At 45.3% G+C, this 17500-nt stretch overlaps 1 protein-coding gene across 1 annotated transcript in view; it reads right to left on the bottom strand.

Annotated features, from left to right (window-relative positions):
- Positions 1-17500, bottom strand: part of LOC310856131 (uncharacterized protein) — a 113542-nt gene that overhangs the window by 61468 nt on the left and 34574 nt on the right. The window contains exons 2-7 of the mRNA XM_083761370.1: positions 13383-13528; positions 12435-12725; positions 8789-9199; positions 8029-8142; positions 4010-4084; positions 825-1001 (exon numbers count right to left, since the gene is read on the bottom strand). Coding sequence (XP_083617496.1) covers positions 825-1001; positions 4010-4084; positions 8029-8142; positions 8789-9199; positions 12435-12725; positions 13383-13528 — 1214 coding nt within the window. The remainder of the gene's footprint in view (positions 1-824; positions 1002-4009; positions 4085-8028; positions 8143-8788; positions 9200-12434; positions 12726-13382; positions 13529-17500) is intronic.

Raw genomic sequence — 17500 nt, 5'->3', positions numbered from 1 at the left:
AACGATAAGGGGACTTCGCAGGACAACAGCAGTAGCTGTGTGTGTGTGGGGTGAGTTTAGTGAACGATAAGGGGACGTTGCAGGACAACAGCAGTAGCTGTGTGTGTGTGTGGGGTGAGTTTAGTGAATGATAAGGGGACGTCTCAGGACAACAGCAGTAGCTGTGTGTGTGGGGTGAGTTTAGTGAACGATAAGGGGACGTCTCAGGACAACAGCAGTAGCTGTGTGTGTGGGGTGAGTTTAGTGAACGATAAGGGGACGTCTCAGGACAACAGCAGTAGCTGTGTGGGGTGAGTTTAGTAAACGATAAGGGGACGTCTCAGGACAACAGCAGTAGCTGTGTGGGGTGAGTTTAGTAAACGATAAGGGGACGTCTCAGGACAACAGCAGTAGCTGTGTGTGTGTGTGTGTGTGTGGTGAGTTTAGTGAACGATAAGGGGACGTCTCAGGACAACAGCAGTAGCTGTGTGTGTGGGGTGAGTTTAGTGAATGATAAGGGGACGTGTTGCAGGACAACAGCAGTAGCTGTGTGTGTGTGGGGTGAGTTTAGTGAACGATAAGGGGACGTCTCAGGACAACAGCAGTAGCTGTGTGTGTGTGTGTGTGGGGTGAGTTTAGTGAATGATGGGTGGGTCGATTTCACCTGTTTACAAGTCCCGTCTACCTTGGAGATAGGAGGCGGAGCCTTTCCAGTAGCGAAGTGACAAAACAAATCAGACAGGAGGATGGAACCCAGGCTAGGTTTTTAGACTCTAGTTCTGATTGCAATCCTTCACCTCCTTCCTCACCTCCTTCCTCACCTCCTTCCTCACCTCCTTCCTCACCTCCTTCCTCACCTCCTTCCTCACCACCTTCTTCACCTCCTTCTTCACCTCCTTCTTGGACTCCTTCTTGGACTCCTTCTTGGCCTCCTTCTTGGCCTCCTCCTCCCTCGTCACCTCCTGCGTCTCCTGAGGTTTCTCCTTCTCCTTTGCTCCGCCCCTCTCTGCAGGCTCCTCCCCCTTATGACGGACAGAATAATAACAGTTTTCAGCCAATCAGGATGGATATATTTGCCTGGTTCTGCTTTGGCATCCAGGGAGTGTGCACGTGCACGTTTTTACTTTGCGTGCGCGTGCATATGTGCGTGTGTACATATGTGCGTGTGTGCATATGTGCGTGTGTGCATATGTGCATATGTGCGTGTGTGCATATGTGCATATGTGCGTGTGTGCATATGTGCATATGTGCATATGTGCATATGTGCGTGTGTGCATATGTGCATATGTGCATATGTGCGTGTGTGCGTATGTGCATATGTGCATATGTGCATATGTGCGTGTGTGCGTATGTGCAAATTGTGCATATGTGCATATGTGCGTGTGTGTGTAATTGTGTATGTGCAAATTGTGCATATGTGCATATGTGCATGTGTGCATATGTGCGTGTGTGCATATGTGTGTGTGTGCATATGTGCGTGTGTGCATATGTGCATATGTGCGTGTGTGCGTATGTGCAAATTGTTCATATGTGCATATGTGCGTGTGTGCATATGTGCGTGTGTGCATATGTGCATATGTGCGTGTGTGCATATGTGCGTGTGTGCATATGTGCGTGTGTGCATATGTGCGTGTGTGCGTGTGTGCAAATTGTGCATATGTGCATATGTGCATATGTGCATATGTGCGTGTGTGCATATGTGCATATGTGCGTGTGTGCATATGTGCATATGTGCATATGTGCGTGTGTGCATATGTGCGTGTGTGCATATGTGCGTGTGTGCGTATGTGCAAATTGTGCATATGTGCATATGTGCGTGTGTGTGTAATTGTGTATGTGCAAATTGTGCATATGTGCATATGTGCATGTGTGCATATGTGCGTGTGTGCATATGTGTGTGTGTGCATATGTGCGTGTGTGCATATGTGCATATGTGCGTGTGTGCGTATGTGCAAATTGTTCATATGTGCATATGTGCGTGTGTGCATATGTGCGTGTGTGCATATGTGCATATGTGCGTGTGTGCATATGTGCGTGTGTGCATATGTGCGTGTGTGCGTGTGTGCAAATTGTGCATATGTGCATATGTGCATATGTGCGTGTGTGCGTGTGTGCAAATTGTGCATATGTGCATATGTGCATATGTGCATATGTGCATATGTGCGTGTGTGCATATGTGCATATGTGCGTGTGTGCATATGTGCATATGTGCATATGTGCATATGTGCATATGTGCATATGTGCGTGTGTGCATATGTGCGTGTGTGCATATGTGCATATGTGCATATGTGCGTGTGTGCATATGTGCGTGTGTGCATATGTGCATATGTGCGTGTGTGCATATGTGCATATGTGCATATGTGCGTGTGTGCATATGTGCGTGTGTGCATATGTGCGTGTGTGCATATGTGCGTGTGTGCGTGTGTGCAAATTGTGCATATGTGCATATGTGCATATGTGCGTGTGTGCATATGTGCATATGTGCGTGTGTGCATATGTGCATATGTGCATATGTGCGTGTGTGCATATGTGCGTGTGTGCATATGTGCATATGTGCGTGTGTGCATATGTGCATATGTGCATATGTGCGTGTGTGCATATGTGCGTGTGTGCATATGTGCGTGTGTGCATATGTGCGTGTGTGCAAATTGTGCATATGTGCATATGTGCATATGTGCGTGTGTGCATATGTGCATATGTGCGTGTGTGCATTAGGGTTGGGTGACGATACGAATACATCGTCAATCGCGAATATACGAATCCAATCGCCGAATATTTTTATTAGGCGATTTCTCGGGACGATTTAGCCCAATTAACCTGTAAAGTGTGAGCAACATGTGAATCAATTTGGCCCAGCAAAGTAGTAACAGCGGCCGGGTGGAAATCACCTCCTCCGTTATAATGTATGCTCCCACAGTCCCCGCACTCAGCAGCATCGGGCACCGGGGCACGGCACTTACGGCAGCCGCCAGCCAAAGTAAAGGCTGGGAGCCTGGGAGCTGAGGAAGGCTGTAGACTACATGTTGTTTAAGCTCCGGAGTCCAGACCCATGCAGTTTAATAATATACAGTCACAACAGAATGCACACTGCTGTCTCGTGTCTCATCACAATCCCAATGCCTCACCCGTGAAGTCGGGGGGGGGGGGAAATAAAAAACTGTCTACTAGTATTAGTGTATACTATAGGCTCGGGGATCATAATAGCGCTTAGCTTAGCATTATGTTAGCGTGTAGCCCCTACTGGTGCTGCAACCCACTGATTGAACTTCATATCCGCCTGTAATCTAAGTTCTTTTTATTGACAACGTGAACAAACACCGACACCAGCGCTGCAACAATAGACAGATCTACAAGCTCTCAACGCGTAGCGAACGGCACTGCAAAAAAAGGCAGGACGCGATGCCTTGAGAGCTTGTAGATCAGCAGCTTGTGGGCTCCGCTGCTCCGCTCCGAGCGAGCCTCCGACTGACCGGTGCGGGGAGGCAAGGGAGCAAGTTACCCTGGCTGCGCAGCTGATCTACAAGCTCTCAACGCCTAGCGAACGGAGCTGCAAAAACTGGCAGGACGCGGCGCCTTGAGAGCTTGTAGATCTGGCTTTTTTGCGACCTGCAGTTAGCTGTTCTCACTTTACTTTCATGACACGAATACATCGTTAATCGGCGAATATTTGTCAGACGATGGGCGGTTGAAAAAAATGGGCATATCGCCCAACCTTAGTGTGCATATGTGCGTGTGTGCGTGTGTGCAAATTGTGCATATGTGCATATGTGCATATGTGCGTGTGTGCATATGTGCATATGTGCATATGTGCGTGTGTGCATATGTGCATATGTGCATATGTGCGTGTGTGCGTGTCTCCTCTCTTCCAGAGGGTTAGGGTTAGAACCCTCTCAGGGTTTCTACTTTCGCTGAGCAAGCAATAGAGAAATGAAATATTTATGAGGAGTGCGTGTGTGCGTGTGTGTCTGCGTGTGTGCGTGCGTGTGTACGTGCGTGCATGCATGGGTGTGTGTGTGCGTGGGTGTGTCACCTTGATTGTGAGAGCAGCAGCTTCTAGTTTCACTCCAGGCTCTTCAGGAGCAGCGACGGGAGCGACGATCACCTCCTAATATGGTCATAGAGTTTAGACGATCACCTCCTAATATGGTCATAGAGTTTAGACCATCACCTCCTAATATGGTCATAGAGTTTAGATCATCACCTCCTAATATGGTCATAGAGTTTAGACCATCACCTCCTAATATGGTCATAGAGGTTAGATCATCACCTCCTAATATGGTCATAGAGGTTAGATCATCACCTCCTAATATGGTCATAGAGTTTAGACCATCACCTCCTAATATGGTCATAGAGTTTAGACCATCACCTCCTAATATGGTCATAGAGTTTAGACCATCACCTCCTAATATGGTCATAGAGGTTAGACCATCACCTCCTAATATGGTCATAGAGTTTAGACCATCACCTCCTAATATGGTCATAGAGTTTAGACCATCACCTCCTAATATGGTCATAGAGTTTAGACCATCACCTCCTAATATGGTCATAGAGTTTAGACCATCACCTCCTAATATGGTCATAGAGTTTAGACCATCACCTCCTAATATGGTCATAGAGGTTAGATCATCACCTCCTAATATGGTCATAGAGGTTAGATCATCACCTCCTAATATGGTCATAGAGTTTAGACCATCACCTCCTAATATGGTCATAGAGTTTAGACCATCACCTCCTAATATGGTCATAGAGTTTAGACCATCACCTCCTAATATGGTCATAGAGGTTAGACCATCACCTCCTAATATGGTCATAGAGTTTAGACCATCACCTCCTAATATGGTCATAGAGTTTAGACCATCACCTCCTAATATGGTCATAGAGTTTAGACCATCACCTCCTAATATGGTCATAGAGTTTAGACCATCACCTCCTAATATGGTCATAGAGTTTAGACCATCACCTCCTAATATGGTCATAGAGGTTAGATCATCACCTCCTAATATGGTCATAGAGGTTAGATCATCACCTCCTAATATGGTCATAGAGTTTAGACCATCACCTCCTAATATGGTCATAGAGTTTAGACCATCACCTCCTAATATGGTCATAGAGTTTAGACCATCACCTCCTAATATGGTCATAGAGTTTAGACCATCACCTCCTAATATGGTCATAGAGTTTAGACCATCACCTCCTAATATGGTCATAGAGTTTAGATCATCACCTCCTAATATGGTCATAGAGTTTAGATCATCACCTCCTAATATGGTCATAGAGTTTAGACCATCACCTCCTAATATGGTCATAGAGGTTAGACCATCACCTCCTAATATGGTCATAGAGTTTAGATCATCACCTCCTAATATGGTCATAGAGTTTAGATCATCACCTCCTAATATGGTCATAGAGTTTAGACCATCACCTCCTAATATGGTCATAGAGGTTAGACCATCACCTCCTAATATGGTCATAGAGGTTAGACCATCACCTCCTAATATGGTCATGGCCTTATGATATAATCTAATTAGTGTGGTTGCCCAAAGGGTTGCGTAACCAATCTATGTTTTACAATCGTTTAAAAAAGACATAAATTCCCTTGCAGGGGCAGAAGACCAAACTATTAAAACGTAACATTTTGCAATTTTTTTCGAAATTGCTACTTTTCTAGTTATAGTAATTATTATAATAACCTAATTATACTAATTATTATAATAACCTAATTATAATAACTAGTCCTTACCCGTTCTGAATATATGAACAGCAAATGATGTCCAGTGTGGGTAATCTATAATCCATTCTGAACGGGAACCCATTTTGGTGTCAGCATCATGTTATGCTTTAGCTATTGAAAAATAGCAGATCTACAAGCTCATAGCGCGCCACCGAGTGGCGCGCTATGAGCTTGTAGGTCTGCTATTTTTGAAAAATCGAAGAACGACTGACATTTTTAGAATCTGATCTCAGGTCAGAATGGGTTCATCAGACCAGTGTGTGTCCAGTGGAAACCTTGTATGAATCTGATCTCAGGTCAGAATGGGATAATATAATAATTTAGCGATCGCTCGTCCCCCCCGTGTGGGTCTGTTACGCGGAAAGGTGTGTCCCAGTATTAATATGTCTCCGTCCCAACATGCATTTCAGTCATAGACTGTAAAGAATATGGACAAAGCGTTCCCCGGGTCTAACATGGACGTAAAATGAAGCCTGTTATTCCTGCACTGTAAGTCGCCATCTTTCTAGATCCTATTGGCCCAGCTGGCCATTGGCTGGCTCCGTTTTGGCCCAGCTGGCCATTGGCTGGCCCAGACAACGAGGCGGGACTTCCCCCCTTCTTCTCCGTTGGTTTTTATTTTGACTCGAGTGGGAGGGGAATCCCGATCATAGACTGTAACGGTAGCCACGCCCCTCAGAACATACGCGACTTCATGGTCATTTATTTAATTAATGGGACCATAATTTTCCAAAAAGAATATTATGACATTAGAAATGAGACTTTAAACTAGTGACTGGAAGCAGAAAGTATTCATGACCATGTTTATTAAGGTAATACAATCTAGGTGAAGTTGGGCCCAAATACATGGACTTCTATGGGGCTATGGGTTTTTCTGGGTCCAATGACAGCGCCACAACAGGCCATTATATGAACTATGATTTCCTTAGTGGCTTCACAAAATATCTGTCTGACTGCCCCCCTGGTTAAATATCTGTCTGACTGCCCCCCTGGTTAAATATCTGTCTGACTGCCCCCCTGGTTAAATATCTGTCTGACTGCCCCCCTGGTTAAATATCTGTCTGACTGCCCCCCTGGTTAAATATCTGTCTGACTGCCCCCCTGGTTAAATATCTGTCTGACTGCCCCCTGGTTAAATATCTGTCTGACTGCCCCCCTGGTTAAATATCTGTCTGACTGCCCCCCTGGTTAAATATCTGTCTGACTGCCCCCCTGGTTAAATATCTGTCTGACTGCCCCCCTGGTTAAATATCTGTCTGACTGCCCCCCTGGTTAAATATCTGTCTGACTGCCCCCCTGGTTAAATATCTGTCTGACTGCCCCCCCTGGTTAAATATCTGTCTGACTGCCCCCCTGGTTAAATATCTGTCTGACTGCCCCCCTGGTTAAATATCTGCCTGACTGCCCCCTGGTTAAATATCTGTCTGACTGCCCCCCTGGTTAAATATCTGTCTGACTGCCCCCCTGGTTAAATATCTGTCTGACTGCCCCCCTGGTTAAATATCTGTCTGACTGCCCCCCTGGTTAAATATCTGTCTGACTGCCCCCCTGGTTAAATATCTGCCTGACTGCCCCCCTGGTTAAATATCTGTCTGACTGCCCCCCTGGTTAAATATCTGTCTGACTGCCCCCCCTGGTTAAATATCTGTCTGACTGCCCCCCTGGTTAAATATCTGTCTGACTGCCCCCCTGGTTAAATATCTGTCTGACTGCCCCCTGGTTAAATATCTGTCTGACTGCCCCCCTGGTTAAATATCTGCCTGACTGCCCCCTGGTTAAATATCTGTCTGACTGCCCCCCTGGTTAAATATCTGTCTGACTGCCCCCCTGGTTAAATATCTGTCTGACTGCCCCCCTGGTTAAATATCTGTCTGACTGCCCCCCTGGTTAAATATCTGTCTGACTGCCCCCCTGGTTAAATATCTGCCTGACTGCCCCCCTGGTTAAATATCTGTCTGACTGCCCCCCTGGTTAAATATCTGTCTGACTGCCCCCCTGGTTAAATATCTGTCTGACTGCCCCCCTGGTTAAATATCTGTCTGACTGCCCCCCTGGTTAAATATCTGTCTGACTGCCCCCTGGTTAAATATCTGTCTGACTGCCCCCCTGGTTAAATATCTGTCTGACTGCCCCCCTGGTTAAATATCTGTCTGACTGCCCCCCTGGTTAAATATCTGTCTGACTGCCCCCCTGGTTAAATATCTGTCTGACTGCCCCCCTGATTTCACCCGGGAGACCCGGGAGAGGACGGACAGACAGCGGGCGAGCGATCGCTACATTATTATATATATATAAATCTGACCCTGAAGCTTAATCACCTCCTCCTCTTTCTTCGCCTTCTTCCTGCTCTTCTCCTTTTTCGTCTTCTTCTCCTCCTCCTGTTTGTTCTTCTCCTCCTTCACGCTCTCCGCCTCTTTCTTCTGCTCCTTCTCCTTTAATGTAGCAAAACATTTAATAAATGTAATATCCTTCACTCTGTGAGTGTAGAGTCTACACTGTAGACATACTAGCACTGAGAGTAGTTTAATATCCTACACTCTGTGAGTGTAGAGTCTACACTGTATACTGTACCTATAGTACTGAGAGTAGTTTAATATCCTTCACTCTGTGAGTGTAGAGTCTACACTGTAGACCTACTAGCACTGAGAGTAGTTTAATCTTATATAACTGACTCTGCGTTTCATTCTAACTGACTCTTTGCGTTTCATTCTAACTGACTCTTTGCGTTTCATTCTAACTGACTCTTTGCGTTTCATTCTAACTGACTCTTTGCGTTTCATTCTAACTGACTCTTTGCGTTTCATTCTAACTGACTCTTTGCGTTTCATTCTAACTGACTCTTTGCGTTTCATTCTAACTGACTCTTTGCGTTTCATTCTAACTGACTCTTTGCGTTTCATTCTAACTGACTCTTTGTGTTTCATTCTAACTGACTCTTTGCGTTTCATTCTAACTGACTCTTTGCGTTTCATTCTAACTGACTCTTTGTGTTTCATTCTAACTGACTCTTTGCGTTTCATTTTTAAATGATGGTGAAAGTGAACAAAAACAAACAAAAACAAACGAACGAACCCTCACCTCCTCTCTCTTCTTCTCCTTCTCCTCCTCTTTCTTCTTCTGTCGCTCCTCCTCTCTCTTCTTCTCCTCTCTCCTCCTGTTCTTCTCCTCCTCTTTCTTCTTGGCTTTTTCCTCCTTGTCTCGCCTCTTGACCTCCTTCTTGTCTGGCTTCCCCTCCCCCTCCTCCTCTTCCTCCTCCTCCTCCTCCTCCTCCTGGGCAGCCCCTCCCTCCTTCACCTCCTCCTCTGACTTCTTCTCCTCCTCCTCTTTCTTCTCCTCCTCCTCTTTCTTCTTCTCCTCCGCTTTCTTCTTCTCTTTCTTTTTCTTCTTGCCGCTCTTCTTCTCCACCTTCACCTCCTCCTGCTCCTTGCTGGACTCCTCTTCTGTCTTCTCCTCGCTCCCTTTTTCTGTCGTCTCCTCGCTGCCTTTCACCTAGGATAGGAGAGGGTAAATATTACAGTAATAAACCTTTCACCTAGGATAGGAGAGGGTAAATATTACAGTAATAAACCTTTCACCTAGGATAGGAGAGGGTAAATATTACAGTAATAAACCTTTCACCTAGGACAGGAGAGGGTAAATATTACAGTAATAAACCTTTCACCTAGGACAGGAGAGGGTAAATATTACAGTAATAAACCATTCACCTAGGATAGGAGAGGGTAAACATTACAGTAATAAACCTTTCACCTAGGATAGGAGAGGGTAAATATTACAGTAATAAACCTTTCACCTAGGATAGGAGAGGGTAAACATTACAGTAATAAACCTTTCACCTAGGATAGGAGAGGGTAAATATTACAGTAATAAACCTTTCACCTAGGACAGGAGAGGGTAAATATTACAGTAATAAACCTTTCACCTAGGACAGGAGAGGGTAAATATTACAGTAATAAACCTTTCACCTAGGATAGGAGAGGGTAAATATTACAGTAATAAACCTTTCACCTAGGATAGGAGAGGGTAAATATTACAGTAATAAACCTTTCACCTAGGACAGGAGAGGGTAAATATTACAGTAATAAACCTTTCACCTAGGATAGGAGAGGGTAAATATTACAGTAATAAACCTTTCACCTAGGACAGGAGAGGGTAAATATTACAGTAATAAACCATTCACCTAGGATAGGAGAGGGTAAATATTACAGTAATAAACCTTTCACCTAGGATAGGAGAGGGTAAATATTACAGTAATAAACCTTTCACCTAGGATAGGAGAGGGTAAATATTACAGTAATAAACCTTTCACCTAGGACAGGAGAGGGTAAATATTACAGTAATAAACCTTTCACCTAGGATAGGAGAGGGTAAATATTACAGTAATAAACCTTTCACCTAGGACAGGAGAGGGTAAATATTACAGTAATAAACCATTCACCTAGGATAGGAGAGGGTAAATATTACAGTAATAAACCTTTCACCTAGGATAGGAGAGGGTAAACATTACAGTAATAAACCTTTCACCTAGGACAGGAGAGGGTAAATATTACAGTAATAAACCTTTCACCTAGGACAGGAGAGGGTAAATATTACAGTAATAAACCTTTCACCTAGGACAGGAGAGGGTAAATATTACAGTAATAAACCTTTCACCTAGGACAGGAGAGGGTAAATATTACAGTAATAAACCTTTCACCTAGGACAGGAGAGGGTAAATATTACAGTAATAAACCTTTCACCTAGGACAGGAGAGGGTAAATATTACAGTAATAAACCTTTCACCTAGGATAGGAGAGGGTAAATATTACAGTAATAAACCTTTCACCTAGGACAGGAGAGGGTAAATATTACAGTAATAAACCTTTCACCTAGGACAGGAGAGGGTAAATATTACAGTAATTAACCTTTCACCTAGGATAGGAGAGGGTAAATATTACAGTAATAAACCTTTCACCTAGGACAGGAGAGGGTAAATATTACAGTAATAAACCTTTCACCTAGGATAGGAGAGGGTCAATATTACAGTAATAAACCTTTCACCTAGGACAGGAGAGGGTAAATATTACAGTAATAAACCTTTCACCTAGGATAGGAGAGGGTAAATATTACAGTAATAAACCTTTCACCTAGGACAGGAGAGGGTAAATATTACAGTAATAAACCTTTCACCTAGGACAGGAGAGGGTAAATATTACAGTAATAAACCTTTCACCTAGGATAGGAGAGGGTAAATATTACAGTAATAAACCTTTCACCTAGGACAGGAGAGGGTAAATATTACAGTAATAAACCTTTCACCTAGGATAGGAGAGGGTAAATATTACAGTAATAAACCTTTCACCTAGGACAGGAGAGGGTAAATATTACAGTAATAAACCTTTCACCTAGGATAGGAGAGGGTAAATATTACAGTAATAAACCTTTCACCTAGGATAGGAGAGGGTAAATATTACAGTAATAAACCTTTCACCTAGGACAGGAGAGGGTAAATATTACAGTAATAAACCTTTCACCTAGGACAGGAGAGGGTAAATATTACAGTAATAAACCTTTCACCTAGGATAGGAGAGGGTAAATATTACAGTAATAAACCTTTCACCTAGGATAGGAGAGGGTAAATATTACAGTAATAAACCTTTCACCTAGGATAGGAGAGGGTAAATATTACAGTAATAAACCTTTCACCTAGGACAGGAGAGGGTAAATATTACAGTAATAAACCTTTCACCTAGGACAGGAGAGGGTAAATATTACAGTAATAAACCTTTCACCTAGGATAGGAGAGGGTAAATATTACAGTAATAAACCTTTCACCTAGGATAGGAGAGGGTAAATATTACAGTAATAAACCTTTCACCTAGGATAGGAGAGGGTAAATATTACAGTAATAAACCTTTCACCTAGGATAGGAGAGGGTAAATATTACAGTAATAAACCTTTCACCTAGGACAGGAGAGGGTAAATATTACAGTAATAAACCTTTCACCTAGGATAGGAGAGGGTAAATATTACAGTAATAAACCTTTCACCTAGGACAGGAGAGGGTAAATATTACAGTAATAAACCTTTCACCTAGGACAGGAGAGGGTAAATATTACAGTAATAAACCTTTCACCTAGGATAGGAGAGGGTAAATATTACAGTAATAAACCTTTCACCTAGGATAGGAGAGGGTAAATATTACAGTAATAAACCTTTCACCTAGGACAGGAGAGGGTAAATATTACAGTAATAAGCTACGAGGGGTCTCATGTTACCAGGTATTTTACAATGGCTGGGAGGCGGAGGCGTCCGTAGGCGTCATGTGGCACTGAATGAGTTTTAATAATCTGAACAACTAATTAACATAACATGGTTAATAATGTGATTACATACATGTATACAAAGGAGCATTACCTTTAATCCTCCCAACACTAAAACATATCGTCATTACGTCACCATCGAAAACCAATTACACTCTGGCATTGGGTGCATTAATCCACATATTTCTTACATCATCATTGAGAGCTAGTTATACATATACACACCATGTACTCTGGTCCCAGCAAATCAGGCACAATTTGCTGGGACGGTGCATACGCATCAAAAGTGGCGGGTTGGCTGGGACGGTGCGTACGAGCCGGGCGAAACTATTACTTGCGCGCTCCGCTGAACAATCTAAACAACTATACGACAACGATAACATGGTTAATAATCTGAACAACTAATCATCCCGACGTTCGCTCACCTCCTTCTCGTCGACCTCGCCGACCTCCTCCTGCTCCTTGTCCTCCTCCTCCTCCTCCACGGTCTTCTCCTCGCCAGCGGAGGGGGCGGGGCCTGTGGTAGCTCCTCCCCCGCGCAGCAGCTCTGACTCCTCCCCGTCCGAGGAGCAGGTGGAGCGGCGCTTCAGGAAGTTGGAGAAGAGCCGCGAGAGGCCCTTACCCGCCGAGGTGCGCGCGCGCGGCTTCAGCTGGAGCCCCGCCTCCTCGTCGGGGGGGGGCGTGTCCTCCTGGCCCTGGGGGGGCTCGCCGCCGGTCTGGGGGGGGGGGGGGGGGATATTATTTATATCTGTGACATCACAGACACTGGGCTCACTGCTAACCCTCTAAGACCCAGCGTTGCTTTTTAGCAACAATTTTATTTTAATTAATTACTTTTTTTTTTCTGTTCTTTTTTCACCTAAACGTCATCAGTGATGTTCATTGCAATGCCATTTCAATGCCATTGGTCATGATATTTGCATATAAATACCCCCCACAGAGGCTGAAGTTCACACAAATTAAAAATGTCTGGACTTTGAACATTTTTTAACCTAAGACTTTTGACCTTTACCCTAATAAAAGTAGGTACAATAATTGTAATATATGTTTTTTTGTGATTAGAATGTCTAGAACATGTTTTATTCATTATTGTGAAAGATATCCCCCAAATGTAAATTATTAATTTATTATATTATTATATAATTATTATAACTTTTTCATCAAACTTATTTTTATTTTTATTTTTACATATTTTTTAGTCTTAGTCCTAGTAGTACAAAGTAGTAGTAAGGTTGAAATCAATTTTTTGCAAGTAGAAATTAATGCGGGTCTTAGAGGGCTAAAATCGAAACTGTACATCAAAAAGAGTCATTATGTACGATATCTCTGAAAAGGCAATATCGTGGAGACGCCGACATCGGCCAAACACCTACCGCGGTCGCCGCCGCTGTCGCCTCGGAGGTTTCCTCTTTGTCGTGTGCGACAGCGTTAGGCTCCGCCCCTGCAGCACTAGGCTCCGCCCCTGCAGCGATCCGATTGGCCTCGGTGTCACCCTCGCTCACCTCTGTGGTCATGGTGGCTGTGGGGGGGAAAAAAAGGTCATTACATTGTGTACGACGTGGGTAACATTCATGATGACAGGCACTATAGTTCCACACTCACTCCAGAGGGCCACTATAGTTCCACACTCACTCCAGAGGGCCACTATAGTTCCACACTCACTCCAGAGGACCACTATAGTTCCACACTCACTCCAGAGGGCCACTATAGTTCCACACTCACTCCAGAGGGCCACTATAGTTCCACACTCACTCCAGAGGGCCACTATAGTTCCACACTCACTCCAGAGGACCACTATAGTTCCACACTCACTCCAGAGGGCCACTATAGTTCCACACTCACTCCAGAGGGCCACTATAGTTCCACACTCACTCCAGAGGGCCACTATAGTTCCACACTCACTCCAGAGGGCCACTATAGTTCCACACTCACTACAGAGGGCCACTATAGTTCCACACTCACTCCAGAGGGCCACTATAGTTCCACACTCACTCCAGAGGGCCACTATAGTTCCACACTCACTCCAGAGGGCCACTATAGTTCCACACTCACTCCAGAGGGCCACTATAGTTCCACACTCACTACAGAGGGCCACTATAGTTCCACACTCACTCCAGAGGGCCACTATAGTTCCACACTCACTCCAGAGGGCCACTATAGTTCCACACTCACTCCAGAGGACCACTATAGTTCCACACTCACTCCAGAGGACCACTATAGTTCCACACTCACTCCAGAGGACCACTATAGTTCCACACTCACTCCAGAGGGCCACTATAGTTCCACACTCACTCCAGAGGACCACTATAGTTCCACACTCACTCCAGAGGGCCACTATAGTTCCACACTCACTACAGAGGGCCACTATAGTTCCACACTCACTCCAGAGGGCCACTATAGTTCCACACTCACTCCAGAGGGCCACTATAGTTCCACACTCACTACAGAGGGCCACTATAGTTCCACACTCACTCCAGAGGGCCACTATAGTTCCACACTCACTCCAGAGGGCCACTATAGTTCCACACTCACTCCAGAGGGCCACTATAGTTCCACACTCACTACAGAGGGCCACTATAGTTCCACACTCACTCCAGAGGGCCACTATAGTTCCACACTCACTCCAGAGGGCCACTATAGTTCCACACTCACTCCAGAGGGCCACTATAGTTCCACACTCACTACAGAGGGCCACTATAGTTCCACACTCACTCCAGAGGGCCACTATAGTTCCACACTCACTCCAGAGGGCCGCTATAGTTCCACACTCACTCCAGAGGGCCACTATAGTTCCACACTCACTCCAGAGGGCCACTATAGTTCCACACTCACTCCAGAGGGCCACTATAGTTCCACACTCACTCCAGAGGGCCACTATAGTTCCACACTCACTCCAGAGGGCCACTATAGTTCCACACTCACTCCAGAGGGCCACTATAGTTCCACACTCACTCCAGAGGGCCACTATAGTTCCACACTCACTCCAGAGGGCCACTATAGTTCCACACTCACTCCAGAGGGCCACTATAGTTCCACACTCACTACAGAGGGCCACTATAGTTCCACACTCACTCCAGAGGGCCACTATAGTTCCACACTCACTCCAGAGGGCCACTATAGTTCCACACTCACTCCAGAGGGCCACTATAGTTCCACACTCACTCCAGAGGGCCACTATAGTTCCACACTCACTCCAGAGGGCCACTATAGTTCCACACTCACTCCAGAGGGCCACTATAGTTCCACACTCACTCCAGAGGGCCACTATAGTTCCACACTCACTACAGAGGGCCACTATAGTTCCACACTCACTCCAGAGGGCCACTATAGTTCCACACTCACTCCAGAGGGCCACTATAGTTCCACACTCACTCCAGAGGGCCACTATAGTTCCACACTCACTCCAGAGGGCCACTATAGTTCCACACTCACTCCAGAGGGCCACTATAGTTCCACACTCACTCCAGAGGGCCACTATAGTTCCACACTCACTCCAGAGGGCCACTATAGTTCCACACTCACTCCAGAGGGCCACTATAGTTCCACACTCACTCCAGAGGGCCACTATAGTTCCACACTCACTCCAGAGGGCCACTATAGTTCCACACTCACTCCAGAGGGCCACTATAGTTCCACACTCACTCCAGAGGGCCACTATAGTTCCACACTCACTCCAGAGGGCCACTATAGTTCCACACTCACTCCAGAGGGCCACTATAGTTCCACACTCACTCCAGAGGGCCACTATAGTTCCACACTCACTCCAGAGGGCCACTATAGTTCCACACTCACTCCAGAGGGCCACTATAGTTCCACACTCACTCCAGAGGGCCACTATAGTTCCACACTCACTCCAGAGGGCCACTATAGTTCCACACTCACTCCAGAGGGCCACTATAGTTCCACACTCACTCCAGAGGGCCACTATAGTTCCACACTCACTCCAGAGGGCCACTATAGTTCCACACTCACTCCAGAGGGCCACTATAGTTCCACACTCACTCCAGAGGGCCACTATAGTTCCACACTCACTCCAGAGGGCCACTATAGTTCCACACTCACTCCAGAGGGCCACTATAGTTCCACACTCACTCCAGAGGACCACTATAGTTCCACACTCACTCCAGAGGACCACTATAGTTCCACACTCACTCCAGAGGGCCACTATAGTTCCACACTCACTCCAGAGGACCACTATAGTTCCACACTCACTCCAGAGGGCCACTATAGTTCCACACTCACTCCAGAGGGGCTTCCAGAGGACATTGTATTCGGGCATATTGTGTGATTGATTCAGAAATGTGTTGGTAGTTTCCCTGCCAGGTTTTTGTCATGACACATTCTGCTCTGAATTCATTCTTTTATTAATATTCATGTATCCCATAATGTCCTTTGTTGTGGTCTGGGAGCCGGACCTCTGTGTGTGTGTGGGTGTGTGTGTGTGTGTGTGTGTGTGTGTGTGTGTGTGTGTGTGTGTGTGTGTCTCATTAAAATCTCACAATAGACGCATTCTGCTGCATAGTTCACTGTCTACTAGTGATGTGTATGTGTGTGCGTGGGTGTGTGCGTGTGTGTGTTCTAATCTAAATGAACTCTTTGAACTCATTTTCACTAGACATGAAGATCACTTTTTGTCATCATTGACAATTACTGTTACATAATGAGCGACAATTACAATCAATTGTCAATTATTAATGTATCATTATTATAATAAAATATAAATTATAATATACAGGGAGGGGGGGGAGGGGGCAGGACAGTTCATACCAAGTTCACCTTCAATGTAAGACTGAGTGACAGCGCACGCACGCACGCACACACGCATGCACACACACACAGTCTGACTGACAGCACTCGTTGACAGAAAGCAGACGAGTTCTAATGGACCAGCTGAGCTACACACACACACACACACACACACACACACACACACACACACACACACACACACACACACACACACACACACACACACACACACACACACACAGTTGCCTAATTGCTCGTTAGCGGCGTCAGTCTGCCTCACATTGTAACGAGCAGCGTTTGGACTCATCAGAGTGGAAGATGTTTAGCAGGCGGCGGTGGCTCAGCGGTAGAGTGACCGGTTCGAACCCTGCTGGCTCCCCAACGTCCCCAAGTGTCCTTGAGCAAGACTCTGAACCCCTGATTGCTCCCGATGTGCAGGTTTCCTGTGCCATCGGCGTGCATGCGTGCGTGCGTGCGTGCATGCGTGGAAGTGGAAGTGGAGAATGTTTATGATATTCCACTGTTACGTTCTTATATTCCACTGTTACGTTCTTATATTCCACTGTTACGTTCTTATATTCCACTGTTACGTTCTTATATTCCACTGTTACGTTCTTATACAAATATTCCACTGTTACGTTCTTATACAGATATTCCACTGTTACGTTCTTATACAGATATTCCACTGTTATGTTCTTATCTTACGCATGTTTCCTGATAACTACTTTCTATATATGTTCTT

This window comes from Protomyctophum parallelum, assembly GCF_964188405.1.
Source record: "Protomyctophum parallelum genome assembly, chromosome: 3".
Taxonomy (NCBI): Eukaryota; Metazoa; Chordata; class Actinopteri; order Myctophiformes; family Myctophidae; genus Protomyctophum; species Protomyctophum parallelum.
The sequence above is the reverse complement of the archived record's forward strand: the minus strand, read 5'-3'. Positions and strand labels throughout refer to the sequence as shown.